We start from the raw sequence: 15,865 nt of genomic DNA, 5'->3' as shown, positions 1-15,865 counted from the left end.
TGGCCATAGCCTCTCTGTGGTGTCATTAAGTCCTTATAAACTATTCAGTGCTGAGAATATGCAGAGGATCATTGACAAACAGAAGAGTGAGCAACACATGAGCTGAATTCTTTAAATTCGTGTTGGTGTCTGTAAAATAAAAGTATTGAACAAGGTGATCTCCAAGACTGTTCCTTGGGAGAGTGCGGAGATTTTAAGACTCCGTGGACATGGTGTAGTATTCTAGAACTAGTTCATGCAGAACTGGACTGAGGCCCGGGGTGCAGCTCAGTGCAGAGCACTTGCTGGCACTCATGAGGTCCCACGTCCTATCTCCAGCACCACCAAAAACCAAACCAAACCAAACCATGGGTTGACAATGTTGAGAAATTTTTCAATTTGTTGGAAGGTCATCCTGTTGAGACCTTATGGCTTATAATTTTGGAAATATTAATAATTATTAAGTCGAACATTGTTACATAATGAAAGACTCAACTGAAGTCGCTCCTCTAACAAAGCGGCTCCATCCTTTTGTTGCCATTGACATAGTCAAGTGTGTAAAGAAGAGGTGGTATCCTGTGATGCCATTGAAGATTCATGTAAGATAATTTCGTGGGCTCACATACCTTCTTTCTTTTGTTGAAAGTTACCAGGGTTTCTTTAGCTGTGATTGACTATCCCTTCTGTAGGAGAGGTGAGATTGACATTTGTGATTTTTATATATGTGAACCTTTATTTTACTTATTTATATATGGTGCTGAGGATCGAACCCAGTACTTCCCACATGCTAGGCAAACACTCTACCATTGAATCACAACCCCAGCCTGACATTTGAGATCTTAACTGTTTCCATTATTTGTTCTGTTGAGTACAGCTGTGAGCACATAGTAGGTACTCAGTTGCTGTTAGTGGTAAGGTTAGTTAAAGAAATGAGTGAATTCTTTATAACCTGATTTCCTTTTTTTCTGTACCTCTGATCTCACATGCTTAAGATCAGGCTGCTGGCACTTAGCTGTTTACAGTATGAGAAAGGTCAAATTGAACCATTGTTGCAAGGATAAAGACCAGATGTTGCCATAAAATAAGGAAAAGAGAAAAGCTGGTTGGTGACTAATAACATTATGGTATTTTGTGAAGTCCATGTGTATAGAAATAGCAATGGAAATTTTTTACAAAACAACCCATATAATCCTGATCTAAAGTGTGTGTTTCTGTATTGTGTGTACTTGTGGTCTAGTATTTAGTCATCATTTAAAAGTGTACAGATTAATAAATTTTAAGGAATTTTTAAACTTCTTCTATTAGCATATAAGTTGTAAACTATGGTCATTAAAATTTCTATCAGTGTCTTTTGTTTATATTGAAACATAACCTCAAACAAGAATTCTGCTTCAGGTTATTTAATTATAACATCACTTTTTGTGCTTTATGGCAGTTGTAAACGGAAGAACTTCTATGAATTTGAGTACCTCAGGGGGCGGGTCCTGTGGGGTGAGAGGGTCTACTGAGTTTGGCTGACCACAGTGGGGTTTTAGTGTTACTGAGCAACCACCTGGTCATATTGAGCACATATGTGAGACCATGTGCTTTCATCCCATTTAAAATGCTAAATAAGGAAAGGGACTTTTTTAAGAAATATTTTTTAATCTGTTAGATGATTCTGTTGTTTAAAGAAAAATTTATTTGTACTGCAAGTATTCATTGAGCACTCTTCTTTAAGGACAGTGTGGCAGGGAGGATAGAGCAGCAAACAAAACAGACCAAGCCTCGTGGAGCCTCCACTCCAACTGGAGAGATGATAAATCCATGAGTCACTCAGTAGAGTACAGGGCGATGGGTGCTGTGGGGACAGTTGATCAGTGAAAGAAGCAGAATGTGGGGTGGGTCAGGGTTGTGAGGTGTGTGGGTTGCGGGAGGTCAGGGAGGGCTGCTCAGAGAAGGTGCTGTTCTTTTTTATTTAATTTAATCTTTTTTTTTAAAATATATGACGGTAGAATGTATTTTGACATATACATATACAGAGTACAACTTCCCTTTTTTCTGGTTGTACACAATGTGGAATTATATTGGTCATGCATTCATATATGGACATATATGAACATAGGATAGTATGTTTGAATCATTCTACTAACTTTCTTACTTCCAATCCCCACCCCTTGCCTTCAGTCCCCTTTGTCTAATCCAAAGTACTTCTTTTTTTCCCCTGCCTCCCATCCCTCTTTTTGTGAGTTAGCAATCCACATATCAGACAGAACATTTGACCTTTGGTTTTTTGGGATTGGCTTATTTCACTTAGTATGATAGTCTTCAGTACCATCCATTTACTGGCACATGCCATAATTTCTTTTCTCTTTATGACTGAGTAATAGTCCATTGGGTCCACATTTTCTTCATTCATCTGTTGAAAGGCACCTAGGTTGGTTCCATAGCTTAGCTATTGTGAATTGAGTTGCTATAAATATTGTTTGTGACTGAGTCACTATAGTATGCTGATTTTTAAGTTCTCTGGGTATATGCCAAGGAGTGGGATAACTGCGTCAAATGGTGGTTCCATTCCAAGTTTCCTGAGGAATCTCCATATTGCTTTCCAGAGTGATTACATCAATTTGCAGTTCCACCAGCAATGTATGAGTGTACCTTTTTCCCCACATCCTTACCAACATTTATTGTTACTTGTATTCTTGATAATTGCCATTCTGACTGGAGTGAGATGAAATCTCAGTGTAGTTTTAATTTGCATTTCTCTAATTGCTAGAGATGCTGAACGTTTTTTTATGTATTTGTTGACCAATTGTATTTTCTTTTGTGAAGTGCCTATTTAGTTCCTTTGCCCATTTATTGATTGGATTATTTGTTTGTTTGGTGTTAAGTGTTTTGATTTTTGAATTCTTTATATATCCTAGAAATTAATACTCTTAGGTACAGGTGTCAAAGATTTTCTCCCACTCTGTAGGCTCTCTCTTCCCATTTTTGATTGTTTTCTTTGCTGTGAAGAAACTTTTTAGTTTGATTCCTTCCCATTTGTTGATTCTTGATTTTACTTCTTGCACTTTAGGAGTCTTGTTAAGGAAATTGTTTTCTAAGCCGACATGTTGGAGATTTGGGCCTACTTTTTCTTCTGTTAGGCATGGGGTCTCTGATCTAATACCTAGGTCCTTAATCCACTTTGTGCAGGGTGAGAGATAGGGGTCTAATTTCATTTTGCTACATACGGATTTTCAGTTTTCCCAGCACCATTTGTTGGGTAGGCTATCTTTTTTCCAACGTATGTTTTTGGCGCCTTTGTCTATTATGAGATAACTGTATTTGTGTGGGTTTGTCTCTGTGTCTTCTATTCTGTACCATTTGTCTGCAAGTTTGTTTTGGTGCCAATACCATGTCATTTTTGTTATTACGGCTATGTAGTATAACATTTTTACAGACTACATTTTAATTCATTGTACTCAAATGGGATACAACTTTTCGTTTTTATGGTTGTACACGATGTAGATTCACACCATTTGTGTAATCATGTATGTACATGGGGTAATGATGTCTGTCTCAGTCCCACCATCTTTCCTTCCCTCGCCCTCTGCTTCCCTCATTTCCCTCGACACAATCCAGAGTTCCTCCACCCCCCTCACCCCGTTTATGTATAATCATCCACTTACCAGAGAAAACCTTCAGCCTTTGTTTCTTCGCTTTCTTACTAAGGATTGCTGGGAAGGTGCCGTTCTTGGAGTGGAAGACGAGCACGTTGTACGCAGGGGTCTCGTAGTCTAGTGACGTTGGCCTTTTCTCTGAGGTGGGAAGTCACTGGAGTAAATCCCGCCCAGGAATGAATAACTTATACTTTTCAATAAAAAGAAAACAACTGTTTCATCAACTGTGTGGGGGCTTGGGATTGCACAAAACCAGTTCTCTGTGTAATGCTTAGAAATTACTTTTTTTTTTTTTTTTTTTGCAGTACTGGGGATCGAACTCAGGGCCTTATGCTTGCAAGGCAAGCAAGCACTCTACCAGCTGAGCTATCTCCCCAGCCAGAAATTACTTTGTTAATTTTTTTTTAATCCAACAAATACTGAGGTGAATTATGTGTAAGAATCTGCATATTAGGCACTTGGGAAATGCAACACTAAGAAAATTATAGTGGGGTCTTTTTGGTTGAATTGTTTTTAGATTTAATCTATTGGGAGATTGTTAAAACCCTATATAGTCCATTAAAATGTGGGCCATACCGTTGTTCAAGAGTAAGGATCATTTTGTTTTCCCCGACTTAATCAACTCCTGAGCCGCACCAAGCACAGTCCTGATGCTGGGAGGACTAGAAGGATGCCCTCCCTTCCCGCCCTGCCCTGCTGCACAACCTGGGGAGTATGGGCAAGTGAGGAACCAGCCACTGACCAGGCTGCTGGTGCCCTGCCTGCTGTGCGAGCTCCTCTGCTACTCCCCCCCTGCCATCTCCTACTGGTGGGGAGCCAGCTTAGCTCACAGCCCTGTCACACTGCTGACACTGGGTGTCTCCTGCCTGGGTTTTCCTTATTTCCAGCTCTTGCTACACTTTCCTACATGTCTGTTGATGCTCGGCCAGTTACCAGTTTTGTGGAGTGTGTGTGTGTAGTACTAGTAGTAGTAGTAGTAGTAGTAGTAGTAGTAGTAGAGTAGTAGGATTGAGAGGACACTGGATGATTTTTATAGCATGGTCTCCACCAGAGATGAGAAGGTGTACAAGAGGCCAAGATGCTCCTGTGTTTCCTAAAAATAGCAGTAAGGACATTTCTTTATAGATACGAAAATTAGTTCTTGCATTTTTCTTACAGTAATGAAATAATTCTTTATATTGATGCCATTCCTCAAAAAAATGGAAGATAATGATAGACCAGTTAAGTCAGCTGCTTAATGAAAAATGGGTACAAAGGTGTGGTCCTCTCACCCGCCCAGCCTCAGTAGTTACGGAGTGTGAGTTTGCCATCCCAGGATGAGTCCCTTGAGGTTGGGCCTTATGGATATGTAGCCCTTATGCTGGGCATCTTGACTTGGCATAGTCAGTGCCCAGCTGATTCACTGAAACACTGACACCAAAATGGCTTGGGCGGCTGTGGGCGTGGGCAAAGAAGAAAGCTGCTAATGCCAGGAAGAGTCAGAGACATTTTCTAAGAAGAGTTGATCAGGGCCATGCAAGATGCGTTTCCTAAGCAGCAAGGTGGAAAGGACTGTTGGGGTTCAAAGACTAACCTGTGTCAGTGTATAGTGAAAGGAGACTGATGTGTCCAGGGAGCGGCCCTGTGTGTGTGTGTGTGTGTGTGTGTGTGTGTGTGTGTGTGTGCGCGCTTGGGAGGGGAGTGCATTTTGCCTGTGATGGCCTGATGCAGGGAAGGGAAAGGAGACGGTTGTGGGAAGCTACACCGATAAGACAGGATTGCAGGTTGGCTGGGGCTGCAGCTCAGGGGTGGAGTGCTTTCCTAGCGTGTTCGGTCCCCCAGGAAGGGTGGGGGCGGTAGGTGCAGGTCTTTGCTGTTTCATGGTAGGTGATCTGTGGATGCTGGGAGCTTGTGGAAGGAAGGGTCTTGAGCACTGGAGTAATGTGATTGGATGCCCGTCCGCTAGCACAGGGCCTGGAACCTCGCAGGGAAAACCTCTTGTTTTAGAAGACTACTGTTAACAGTGTGAGAGGTGGATTAGAGAGAAGCAAGAGTAGAAGGTTACGTGTGACTTCTGAACAGGAACACGTCAGGTTGACGGTATCAAGTTTCAGAGCCAGAGCGGAGGACAGGCAGGCAGCATGAGTGCTTGCTCATTTTCCTAGGTGAAGCTGCGGAAGGGGTTGCCATTGTTCAGGGAGAGACTAGAACAAGGAAAGGCTAACATGAGAGGTGGCAGAGTGGCATGAAAAGTTGTCATTGGTATCAGCAAGAAACAGTTAAGATGCAAAGAGGGGGAATGTGAGGGAGGGAGGGTGGCGGGAAGTAGTGCCTGGGGCTGAGGTGACAGATTGCTGGCCAGCGACTGAGAAGAAGCTTCTGGGTCTGACCAGGAGGATTTCTAAAGGCCCATCTGGTCTCTTTCATTTGATTTTAAGTCATTCATGGGAAGAAAACACTATCCACTTTAAATTTTCTCACAGTGCTTGACTATCAATCAACAGATGCTGAACCACTTCCTTGCGGGGTGTTTTGGGAGTGTCAACAGGATAGGATAATTAGAGTTTTCATAAAGTGTTTCATATCACTACAAATTTTTTCATTTATGATCTATGTTTGGAAACCAACTTGTGTATTGAAGAATCTTGCTTTTAGACTGAAATCAGTTATAAGCAGTGTTACTTCAAATATCCATCTGCCATTGGTATTTTAAATTCAACTTTATACTATAGTGATTTTTCTTTGTTTGTTTGCATAGCTTGGCACCTGTGTTTGCTCTGTTTGTACCATTTTACTGCTCCATACCGAGAGTCCAAGTGGCACAAATTCTGGGCCCGTTGTCCATCACAAACAAGACATTGATTTATATATTGGGACTACAGGTACAGTATGCATTTTATGTTCACATTTCTTTAACCAAATCTTTTTTTTTTTTTGGTCTTTTTTTTCTCATTTGATCTCCTTGAAAACAATGATTTTTTTTTTTCCCATAAGTTTGGCTTCATGATCTATATCAAATGTTCAAAGGAAGTGTTACTGAACAAGAACATCAAGGTGTAGAAGGTACTAGAATACTTTCATAGCCTTTAGAAATCTGATAAGAGCTTTCACTGTAATTTGTATCAGTGGAAAATATTTTCATTTAATTGTACAATTTTGTGTAAGTGCTTTTTAAAAATCATAGCTCGAAGTGGAAACACATGAGAACAGTGGAAAATGGAAAAATCAATGTCAAAATTAATTTATTGAATACAGGTCACAAAGAAAGCTCTGAAGGAGAAACCCAATATACTTTGCCCACCTGAGCTTTGGTGTTCTCAAGAAGCGTTGGCAATGTAATTACTTCTGTGTTTGTGCACCTACGCTGATAGTGTCATTGTTCGCTAAGTGGGTTGCTCTGAAGACGGTGGGAGTGCTTACTGTCTGACTTAGAAACCTGAGCTTGACCGAGTCCTTGCTAATAACTCAGGGAGTATCAGTGGCTCCCTGCTGGGTTCCAGGCGCTGCACTGGAAGACACAGGATTTTCAGTGTTCTAACTGTGTTGTCACTTTTCTTCTACTCCCCTGGCTTTTGATGTCAAGCTTTTTCCTGCAGCTTCCTGTGGCACCATGTGTGGCGTGGCCTTTTGATCCACTAGTCGACACTCACAGCATTCCTTATCCCACACGTATCACACCGGATACTAGTGTCGCAGTGCGAGGCCCTCCCCCTCCCCTTTTAACCTTTAGCATTTCCTCTAACTTCTCTGGTCTGCTGCCCTGCCTCACCAGTGGCTCATGGGGGCGGCTGTTTCCCTAGCACTTTTACAACCATTTCTCATGAAATACGTTATTCTTCATCCCTCAGCCCCCAGAAACTCCCCCTTAGCCTACCTAATATTCACGTAACCAAATAACTTGTTTTTGCAGTTTATTCTTATGGCTAGGATTTGCTGTAGCAGGTTCGATTTTTTTTTTTTTTTTTTTCCCCCTGAAGTCATTGTGACAGAGGCAGTATGAAACCACAGAAGAACACTGGCCCTCGTTCTGGCCTGTCCCTCACTGGCTCTGGGATGCGAGTCAGGTCACGACCCTTCACGCCTCATTTGACTCTGATTCCTTCCAACTCTAGAGCTGTATAGCATCACTGAGGATGAAAAACGTTGTTCCCTTAATTATCGGGTAGAAATTCTGTGTGGCACTATGGAAGGTCTTCGGGGCTCAGTGGACTTTGGATTACTGACTGGGTCTGTTGACAGTTTGCTTTGTCACTTATTTTTACTGAGCCCCCATTTTCCCACCTGTAAATTGAAGATAATAATGCCTGTATTACAAGATTATTTTAACGATTAGTTATCATAGCTTAAGTGTTGAGATGTATCTGAAAAGATAAAAATAGCTAAGTCAGCTGGTTCTTATTATTAATTCTTAATTTATTTCTATGACTAACCCCACTGGTTTTTCTGACATTGTAAATGTATTGTTATACTATGTGGGGTTTTTTTGTTTGTTGTTGTTGGGTTTTTTTTGACAAAAAGCAAAGTAAGTAATATGTTTCATTTCTCAGAAGAAAAGGGCCTCTGTTGGATAAAGAGGCACTGCATAACCTCTGTCACAAGAGCCTCTATGTTTAGTGCTATTTCAGCAGTTACATGGCCTGCAATGAAAGTAGTCTCTGAAAGCAACACAGTGAGTCCCACCATCACGTACATCCACAAGAATGGATCCTAACTGGAATAAGATATATTCATGCTTTTATAATTATATTTAAAATGCACTCTTCTGTCACGTATAACTAAAAAGAGCCAATAAATAAAATAAAAAAAAAGAAAGTAACTCATAACCTTTCTCAAAGACACAATGAAGATTTGCTACCACAGTTTATCAAAGTAGTGTAAAGTTCTAATATTGTCATAGTATTTCCAATAACTTTGTGAGTAGAAGTGGATATCAGGGTAGAAGTGGAGGGGCCTCTCTGCTTCTTGGTGCAGTCTAGTCTTTGCCATGGATGACATCCAGGGTTCTTCTTGCTTCTCCAGCATCAGCTCTCCCCTTCTTGCAGCAAGGGTGGCTGAAGTCTGCATCCTGTCCTTGCCTCCCTTCCCTCTGGGCCTCTGCATGTTTCTGTGCCATTCACTTTCTCTACCACAGCTACATGAAGCCAGGGACATTTCTTCAATGAATGAGTAAATGGATGAATGAATGGCTTTAATCTTTACCAGAAAAAGCCAAAATGCTTATTTAGGGACATGTACGTATCAAATGGCTCGAGAGCCAACCCTGTGGTGCCTACCCTGTGCCGGGAGCTGTGGAGGATGGAGTGAAATACAACATGAGGTGCCTGTGCTGCAGGAACCCAGAGGCTAGGAAAACTCACTCCCTGTACCTGTCAAAACACAAGCAACATAGTTGGCACCGAAGGCACAGTAGGAGGAGAGACCTGAGGGTCCAAAGGAAACCAGCTTTGACTGGCAGGATGCTGGACTCCTTCTACTTGTATCTGAGCAGGGTGGTGAGCACAGGGCTGCAGAGCCGGCCTGTCTGCACACAGGCCCAACTCCACCATCCCCACTATCTGATGGGGGTACAAATCACACAGACCCAGTTTTCTCACTAGTAGAATTGAGTTCATAGAGCTTCCTCCTCAAGTGATAAGGAAGATTGCCTGAGTTCAGTTTATGGAAAGCCTTGAGAGAAATGCCCAGTTGTAGAAAGTGATAGCTAGTTTATTATCCTTCATATTTTTAGAGGAGAACAACAGCAAAATACTTTTCTGCATAATTCTTGACCTTATTATTATCAAAGTCATTTACATGGAGGAAGCCACCATGCCAGATCAGAGATGAAATTGGAAGTGGCACTTGGTACTCCTTCCTGGGAGCCTGCACCAGGACACAGCCCGCCAGCCTCCTCTCCCTGTCCCTTGGCCTCTTACCCGTCATGTCTGTCTGCTCTGAGTGTCCTCGTGAAGTGTGCAGAACTCCAGGGTTTTCATCTCGCAGTTGCAGTGAACACTGCTGCTCTGCTCCAGTGCCCTGCTTTATCCTCGAAGATCAGAAGTCCTGACCACCCAGCCCAAGCTTCCCAAATATACACTAGGACATAAACCATTTCTTTCTTCCAGGGACACTTCGAGATGCTTTAAGATTTGTTTGGTGTTGCTGTTTTTGTTTCTTTTTACCCTAAGCACAAAGTCTGAGATATAATTTGGAAAGCAAAAGGAGAGATTTCTTCAGACTTAATAATAATTACTTTTGCCATTAAGTAACATTGTTATTATAAGTTTACTCTTCCTTAGGTGAACTAGAATACCATTGGGTACAGGCCGCTAAGCTGTCAGAATTCTTCCCATCTAAATTTAGAGAAACAATAAACAATTAGAATGAGAAAGGTTAACAGGTGTCACACATCATTAGCACCAAGCATGGATGGCGACATATTTTTACATTGTCGATTCTAATAATTTAAGTCAATACCCATTTGTAAATAATAATATGCTTGATTTTCACTTGTTTTTCTTCGTATGGGTGTGGGCCAGGTTCAAGCAATGTGTTTTCAGCATTGAAGTCTGTAGTCTTGGTTAAAAAAAAATAACATTATTATCAACCAAAATTTCCATTTATTAACTTTCTATTTGCTTATCTGTATTATAGCAAATATAATTGATACTGTAAATGGTCATAATTGTGTAAAAATAAGTATCCTGCGGCTGGCAGTTGAATTTCATTTTTAGTTGCCTTTTTTTTCTTTTATAGCTTTTCACCTCTGGTTCCTACATCTGGATTGTAGCCATAAGTGGACTTGTAAGTTTGATTTCCCCTCCCTGCAATTCCCCCTCTCTTCTGGGAAAAAAAAAAGGGGGGGGGGGAAGCGTGATGCTGAACCTGTGGGCAACACTCACTTGTTCCTGACATTCTCCTACCCATGGCAGGGCTGGCTCAGTTCTACCACATTAGTGACTAAAAAGGGCCAGTTACTTGGAAAATTGAGGAAAGGAGGCCAGTTGGTCTGAGGTTTCAAAGTAACTTGATGAATGTTTTAGCTAAATTGTTTTCATCAGTATTATTTTTACATCACATTCATAGTCTAATTCATGGTTAAAAAAAAAATGACAGAAAACAAAGTTGGACCTACTAAAAATAAGGAGAACTGTTGTGCTTGTTTTGTAAAGAGACTGCGTATGAGGGAAGAAAATAAACCCAACCAGCAAGTCAGGTGGGTTGGAACTGACAGCAGACTCATCGGAGCTGTGGCCAGAGAGGGAGGAGGGGAGCAGACTGGAGGACTCGGGTCCTCTCCTGTGGGCTGGAATTTCCATCTCTGTCCCACACCCGTGGAACTTTGTTATATTTTAATAATAATTGTCTGCCTTAAACTCTTCAGGGGGTATTTTAAAGGAAATTTAGACCATGAAGTTGAATTTTATTATTCCATCCTTTGAATATGAACCCTCAAATCTATGAAAATAAATTTATAAGTAGTGTATATGGAGTGTACTTTTAATTTCTTTCTTGGAAAAAACTAAGAAAAGTATAGAATAGATTCATATGAACATGTGTATCATCAAAGAAAAGAGACTTGGAAATACTGCAGCCCTCTGCAGACCCTTTACAGAAGTTGCTGCTGTTTGCCCTTGGTTCCCGAGCGGCTGTGTCTGGGGCCAGTGTGCCGTCCTTTTAGCCTGCTCACCTCACTCCTCACTTTCAGCTCAGTTGTTCCTCCTCTGTGTTCATGCTTTTCATCTAGAACTTGATCATTTACTCCCCTCAGCTGATGTGCTTCTGGGTATTGAAGTCAGTTGGTTTTCCTCTCCCTAAATACTTTCTCATTTACCCAGGATCCCATTGTGAAGTCTTCAAACCATCCAAGCCATCTGGTATTCTTTTTTTTTTTTTTTTTTTTTTTTTCCCAGTAGTAGGGGTTGAACCCAGGGGTGCTCTACCACTGAGCTACATCCCAGCCCTTTATTTATGTTTGTATTTATTTATTTATTTTCATTTTGCAGTAGAGTCTGGCTCTTCCCTGTCTGATCTTGAATTTGTGATCTGCCTGTTTCAGCCTCCTGAGTCGCTGGGATTATAGGCATGTGCCACCCTGCATGACCCATCTGCTATTCTTTAGAGTTGTGACTTTGAAACATCCTGGGATCAGACTGATTCTTGGGCACAGTTGTCAGGTCTCCCCAATCTAAGTTCATCACCACTTGAACTGCCAGCTTGATTGACAGTGACTTCTTAGCAGTGATCTTGAGTTCTTTATGGTTATTTTCCTAAAGCATTAAAAGAATTTCAGAACTACCTTATTGTATGCTGTTTCACTGTATTGGTTTATTATAGATTAATTTACTCTGAATATCCATTCCTTTCTTTGATAACTTATTATGTGATTCATTTGTTTTAAAACATCCCATTTTCTTTCCTTATTCTGTTTTTAGACACCTGGCTTTCAATTAAGTGCTTGCTATCACCTCAGAAAGTTTCATTTTGTGACATTTGATGCTCTAGAATTGGAGGTTGCACTTTTCATCTCTTTGTTGTCTTTTTAGAAACTAAAATATGCATGTTGTGATCAGTCTTTCCAGCACGCCTCCTGACAGGTAGTAAGATGCCCATTTTAACTTTTTAAAAGTAATCAGAAGATTAGTGAATTTTCAACACAGAAATCCTATTGCACTGTATTTGAAATGTAATTCCATGATGATCTGGCATATTAGAGAGTCTCACTAATACCTCCAAGCCAATTTAATTTTCACCTTTTACAGTAATCAACTCAACCAAAGTTACTGACTCCTACTATGATCAAAAATTGAATAAATTTTCATATTAACCTTGTTCTTTATTATTATTCCACCATAATTAGACAATTCTAGCCATGTTTATTTGAAATGATTGATAATAGTGATAATCATGGCTGGTTTCCCTTTGTGCTTGTTTTGAACTTATTTTTTCTGTTTGTGCCTAGCAAATCCACATTTTTGTTAGGAAATATTTTGTGTAACATGGTGTGCTTTTGATAAGGGTGATTATAAAGGAGGATATGAAAATCATCTGTGAATGCCTGGTTTGCCACACACTGATTGCAAGGTCCCTGTCTGCCATCACAAAGCCACAGTGTGCCTATTCCAGATGTCTGTTGCTCAATATGACTTCTCTTCCCATGTAGATCAACTGACTTCCCTTTTTTCTTTTGGTTTCATACTAAGTAAAATAGTAAAAAATCAAATTCATACTACCAAAAGAAAATACAGATGGTATTCAGTATTTGGGGGGATTGTTACAAAACCTGTTGATGAAATTTCATCTTTCAGCATCAAAACCAGTGGTTCACTTAACATACACAGAAGTAATTTTTTTTCATTCTGACAATTCTTGTGTGTGTTTTTTTAAGAGAAAGAACTTAAAAAAAAATTTTGTGTAAAAATAAGTCATTTGTTATCTTCTGTCATAGAAACCAAAAAATGTACTCATGGTTTCCTGGAAAGCTGCCAACTTTGAATTGAATTTATTTTATTTGGTTAGTTATTGGTTGATATCTTTGGGCAAGCCTCTCCTTGTATCACTCATTCTTCTATGAGCATAGATGTCTCTGTATATGTAATACATATGTATATATCTCTTGTATGATACCTCAGTGGTTAGATGAAATACAGACACTGTAGGGCTGTAGGTAGGAGCCGGAAGAAAGCTGTCTTTATTTCTCCAGGAGCAGTAGGACTGCAGTTCACCTGCATGGCTGACTCTCTTCAGTCCCACTTTGTGACCCCGTGGGCATTCCTCCTGCTACTCAGGAATGTTGCAGGACAGTCATTCATGTTGCATGAGTACTTTGATATCATCCACACACATTATTGTTATTTTGCTGCCTTGTCCTTCCTTTGGCAGTTCTGATTTTTAATACAACATTTAATATTTTAAATTGACAGTTTTCAGGAAAGGTTGCAAACTTGTGATTGGAGAGCTTGGCTGTAGCAGCCACGTGAAATATTACAGTCTATGCAAGTGCTTCAGGTTTTTCAGGAAAGCTCCTGCTTCCATCATGGTCGCACCATTGCTTCAGTTGTTCTTCTGAATGTCTTTGGTGGAAGACTTTCAAAAATTGAAGCCACTCTCTACATGCATAATTCCGCTAGTCTTGTTACACATTTATACTTTTTTTTTTCCTTAAAGAAACTTTTCTTATTTATTGAACTTTAAATTCTTTTTGTGGTTCTACCAGAGAGCCTTGAAGACATCTATGGCCCAGCACTTCTTCATTTTCCGAAGTTTTATGAATCATAGTAATGAGTCATTACCACTGGGATGTGCCCCAGATTCTAAAAGCTGAGGTCTTGTCACCTGATCTGATTCTGGTGTGATTGAAATAGAAAGGGGCTGCTTATGCAGTTTTTCTTGTTTTACAATTCACATATCTATCATCATCTGGTCCTTTCTCAAGCTTCTTAAGAGCAAGCTACCAGTCCGGCCAGTACTTCTCAGTCTCTAGGCTTCTGTGCCTCAGCATGTCCCTACCCTGTTCCCACAGCGAATGCTGCCTTTGTTCCTTCTTTGGTACAATTATCTTGTGATCAAGTGATCTTGTGTGAAAAAAAATCTCTTCTACCCAATTAGATTAGAAATGTAGATGGAAGCAGATTATTTAAAATTATGAATGTGGTTTGAGTTTGGATCCTTTTCTGTAGGCAACATCTTTAAAGCTTTTTGAACACACTTGAGATGGTGCAAGATTATAGCAGTCTCACCAGATTGTGAATCGTAGGAGGGTGAAGGGAAGAGGCTCCTGGAAGGAGTTGACAGATGACTTGTGGGTGGGCTGCAATTTGCCTTTGTCTCATTTTAAAGACAAAAAATAAAACACTGCCTTATAATAACTGGGAAAAATGAAGTAGCATCATGTACTGTGGTAAGTTTAGCTTCCTTTGGAGTAAATTTGGGACCCAAGCTGCTTCCCAGTAGTGATAGTGGCATTTGGGTCCTCTGCCTTCTCCTGCCTTCCTTGTCTTTCTCTTCTCTTTATGCTTCCTTTTTTTCTGTTTACCCTCATTTCCCTTAGGTTTCTTCTCCAGATCCAACTAAACAAGGATACAGGGTAACTCATCTGCTGCTCAAGGCCCTCACTTTAAACTTCAGGGATTTAGGTTGCTCCTTGGCACTGAACTGGAAATGCAGATGGGGCTGTGGGAGAAGTCAGGACTGGTCAAAGCTGTAAGGTTGCTGGGTGTGTGGAGGACCCTGTGGAAGTGGAAGACAGCAGCAGCCCCCCAGGAAGCATCCCCACGTGGAGGAGCCTCCACCCTCCCATGGCCAAGTCAAGTGCTCCTTGGTCCCTGGTCCCTCACACGTGCTCACACTGGTTTATGGTGACTCACTGGTGCTCTCTCCCCACTCATCCCTCCCTTCCTCTGCACTTCCCTTCCTTCATCCTGACCTCAGGCAGCCTGGTGCAGCAGAGTCCAAGGCTGGTGGGTGACATCCCAGTAGGCAGGCCTTACACAGGGAGGCAGCAGCTAGAGGACTTGTAGTTTTAAAATGCTCCATGCAAGATAAATGAGATGCCAATATGCTAGAAATGCTAGAAAACAGAGGTGCCTTATAGACTGTACTAGTATATATTTATTTCTGCAGTTTATCTTTTACTTAGAGGCCACAGCGCAGCCTCCTTTCGGAGCCTGTCCAGGCTTGGCCTCCATGCCAGCTCTCTCACCCTGTGTGTCCCATGCTCCAACAGTGCAGGTGTTCATTCTTCCCAGATGGCTCAGCCTCCCTCAGGTTCTGTGCTGTGGTGCATCACTTATTTTTCTTTAATAAACACATGGCTCTTACTATGTACCAGGCACTCGTAGCAGATTATATTATTTGCTCATATGTTTTTGTTTGTTCAAACACATCCGCTTAACATTTGTTTAGCCCCTGTCTTCTGGGCACTCCCTAAGTGCACAGCCCGCCCTCTTGACATCAGACTGTGTTCTGTGTCTTACGGAAAAGGAGTGCCGAGAGCTTTATCCTCTCAGCAGCCTGAAGAGCCGCGTGTGGTTCCGCCATTGCCTGTTCCCTTTGCCATGAGAAAAGCCAGGCCCGGGAGGGGCTGTTCCTGCGACCCTCAAATACAGATGATACATGTAACATGACAACAAGTGCGTCTTCATCATAAACTGATGGAATTTAAGACGCTTCATTACCTCGGTGTAACCTAGGGAAAACTGACCAACAGCTCTTTTCTAAGCAATTTACAAATATTATCTTAATTGGTTCTCATAAAAATCAGATAAAGTTAAATGCAGTGGCATACA

At 41.1% G+C, this 15,865-nt stretch overlaps 1 protein-coding gene across 1 annotated transcript in view; it reads left to right on the top strand.

The window, feature by feature from the left end:
* Ubac2 (UBA domain containing 2) overlaps positions 1–15,865 on the top strand; it is a 161,119-nt gene that overhangs the window by 94,529 nt on the left and 50,725 nt on the right. The window contains exons 5-6 of the mRNA XM_047554529.1: positions 6,358–6,481; positions 10,335–10,382. Coding sequence (XP_047410485.1) covers positions 6,358–6,481; positions 10,335–10,382 — 172 coding nt within the window. The remainder of the gene's footprint in view (positions 1–6,357; positions 6,482–10,334; positions 10,383–15,865) is intronic.

The sequence above is a fragment of the Sciurus carolinensis genome, chromosome 5, assembly GCF_902686445.1.
Source record: "Sciurus carolinensis chromosome 5, mSciCar1.2, whole genome shotgun sequence".
In the NCBI taxonomy this organism is placed as follows: domain Eukaryota; kingdom Metazoa; phylum Chordata; class Mammalia; order Rodentia; family Sciuridae; genus Sciurus; species Sciurus carolinensis.
Note: the sequence above shows the minus strand (reverse complement) of the source record. Positions and strands in the feature narration are given on the sequence as shown.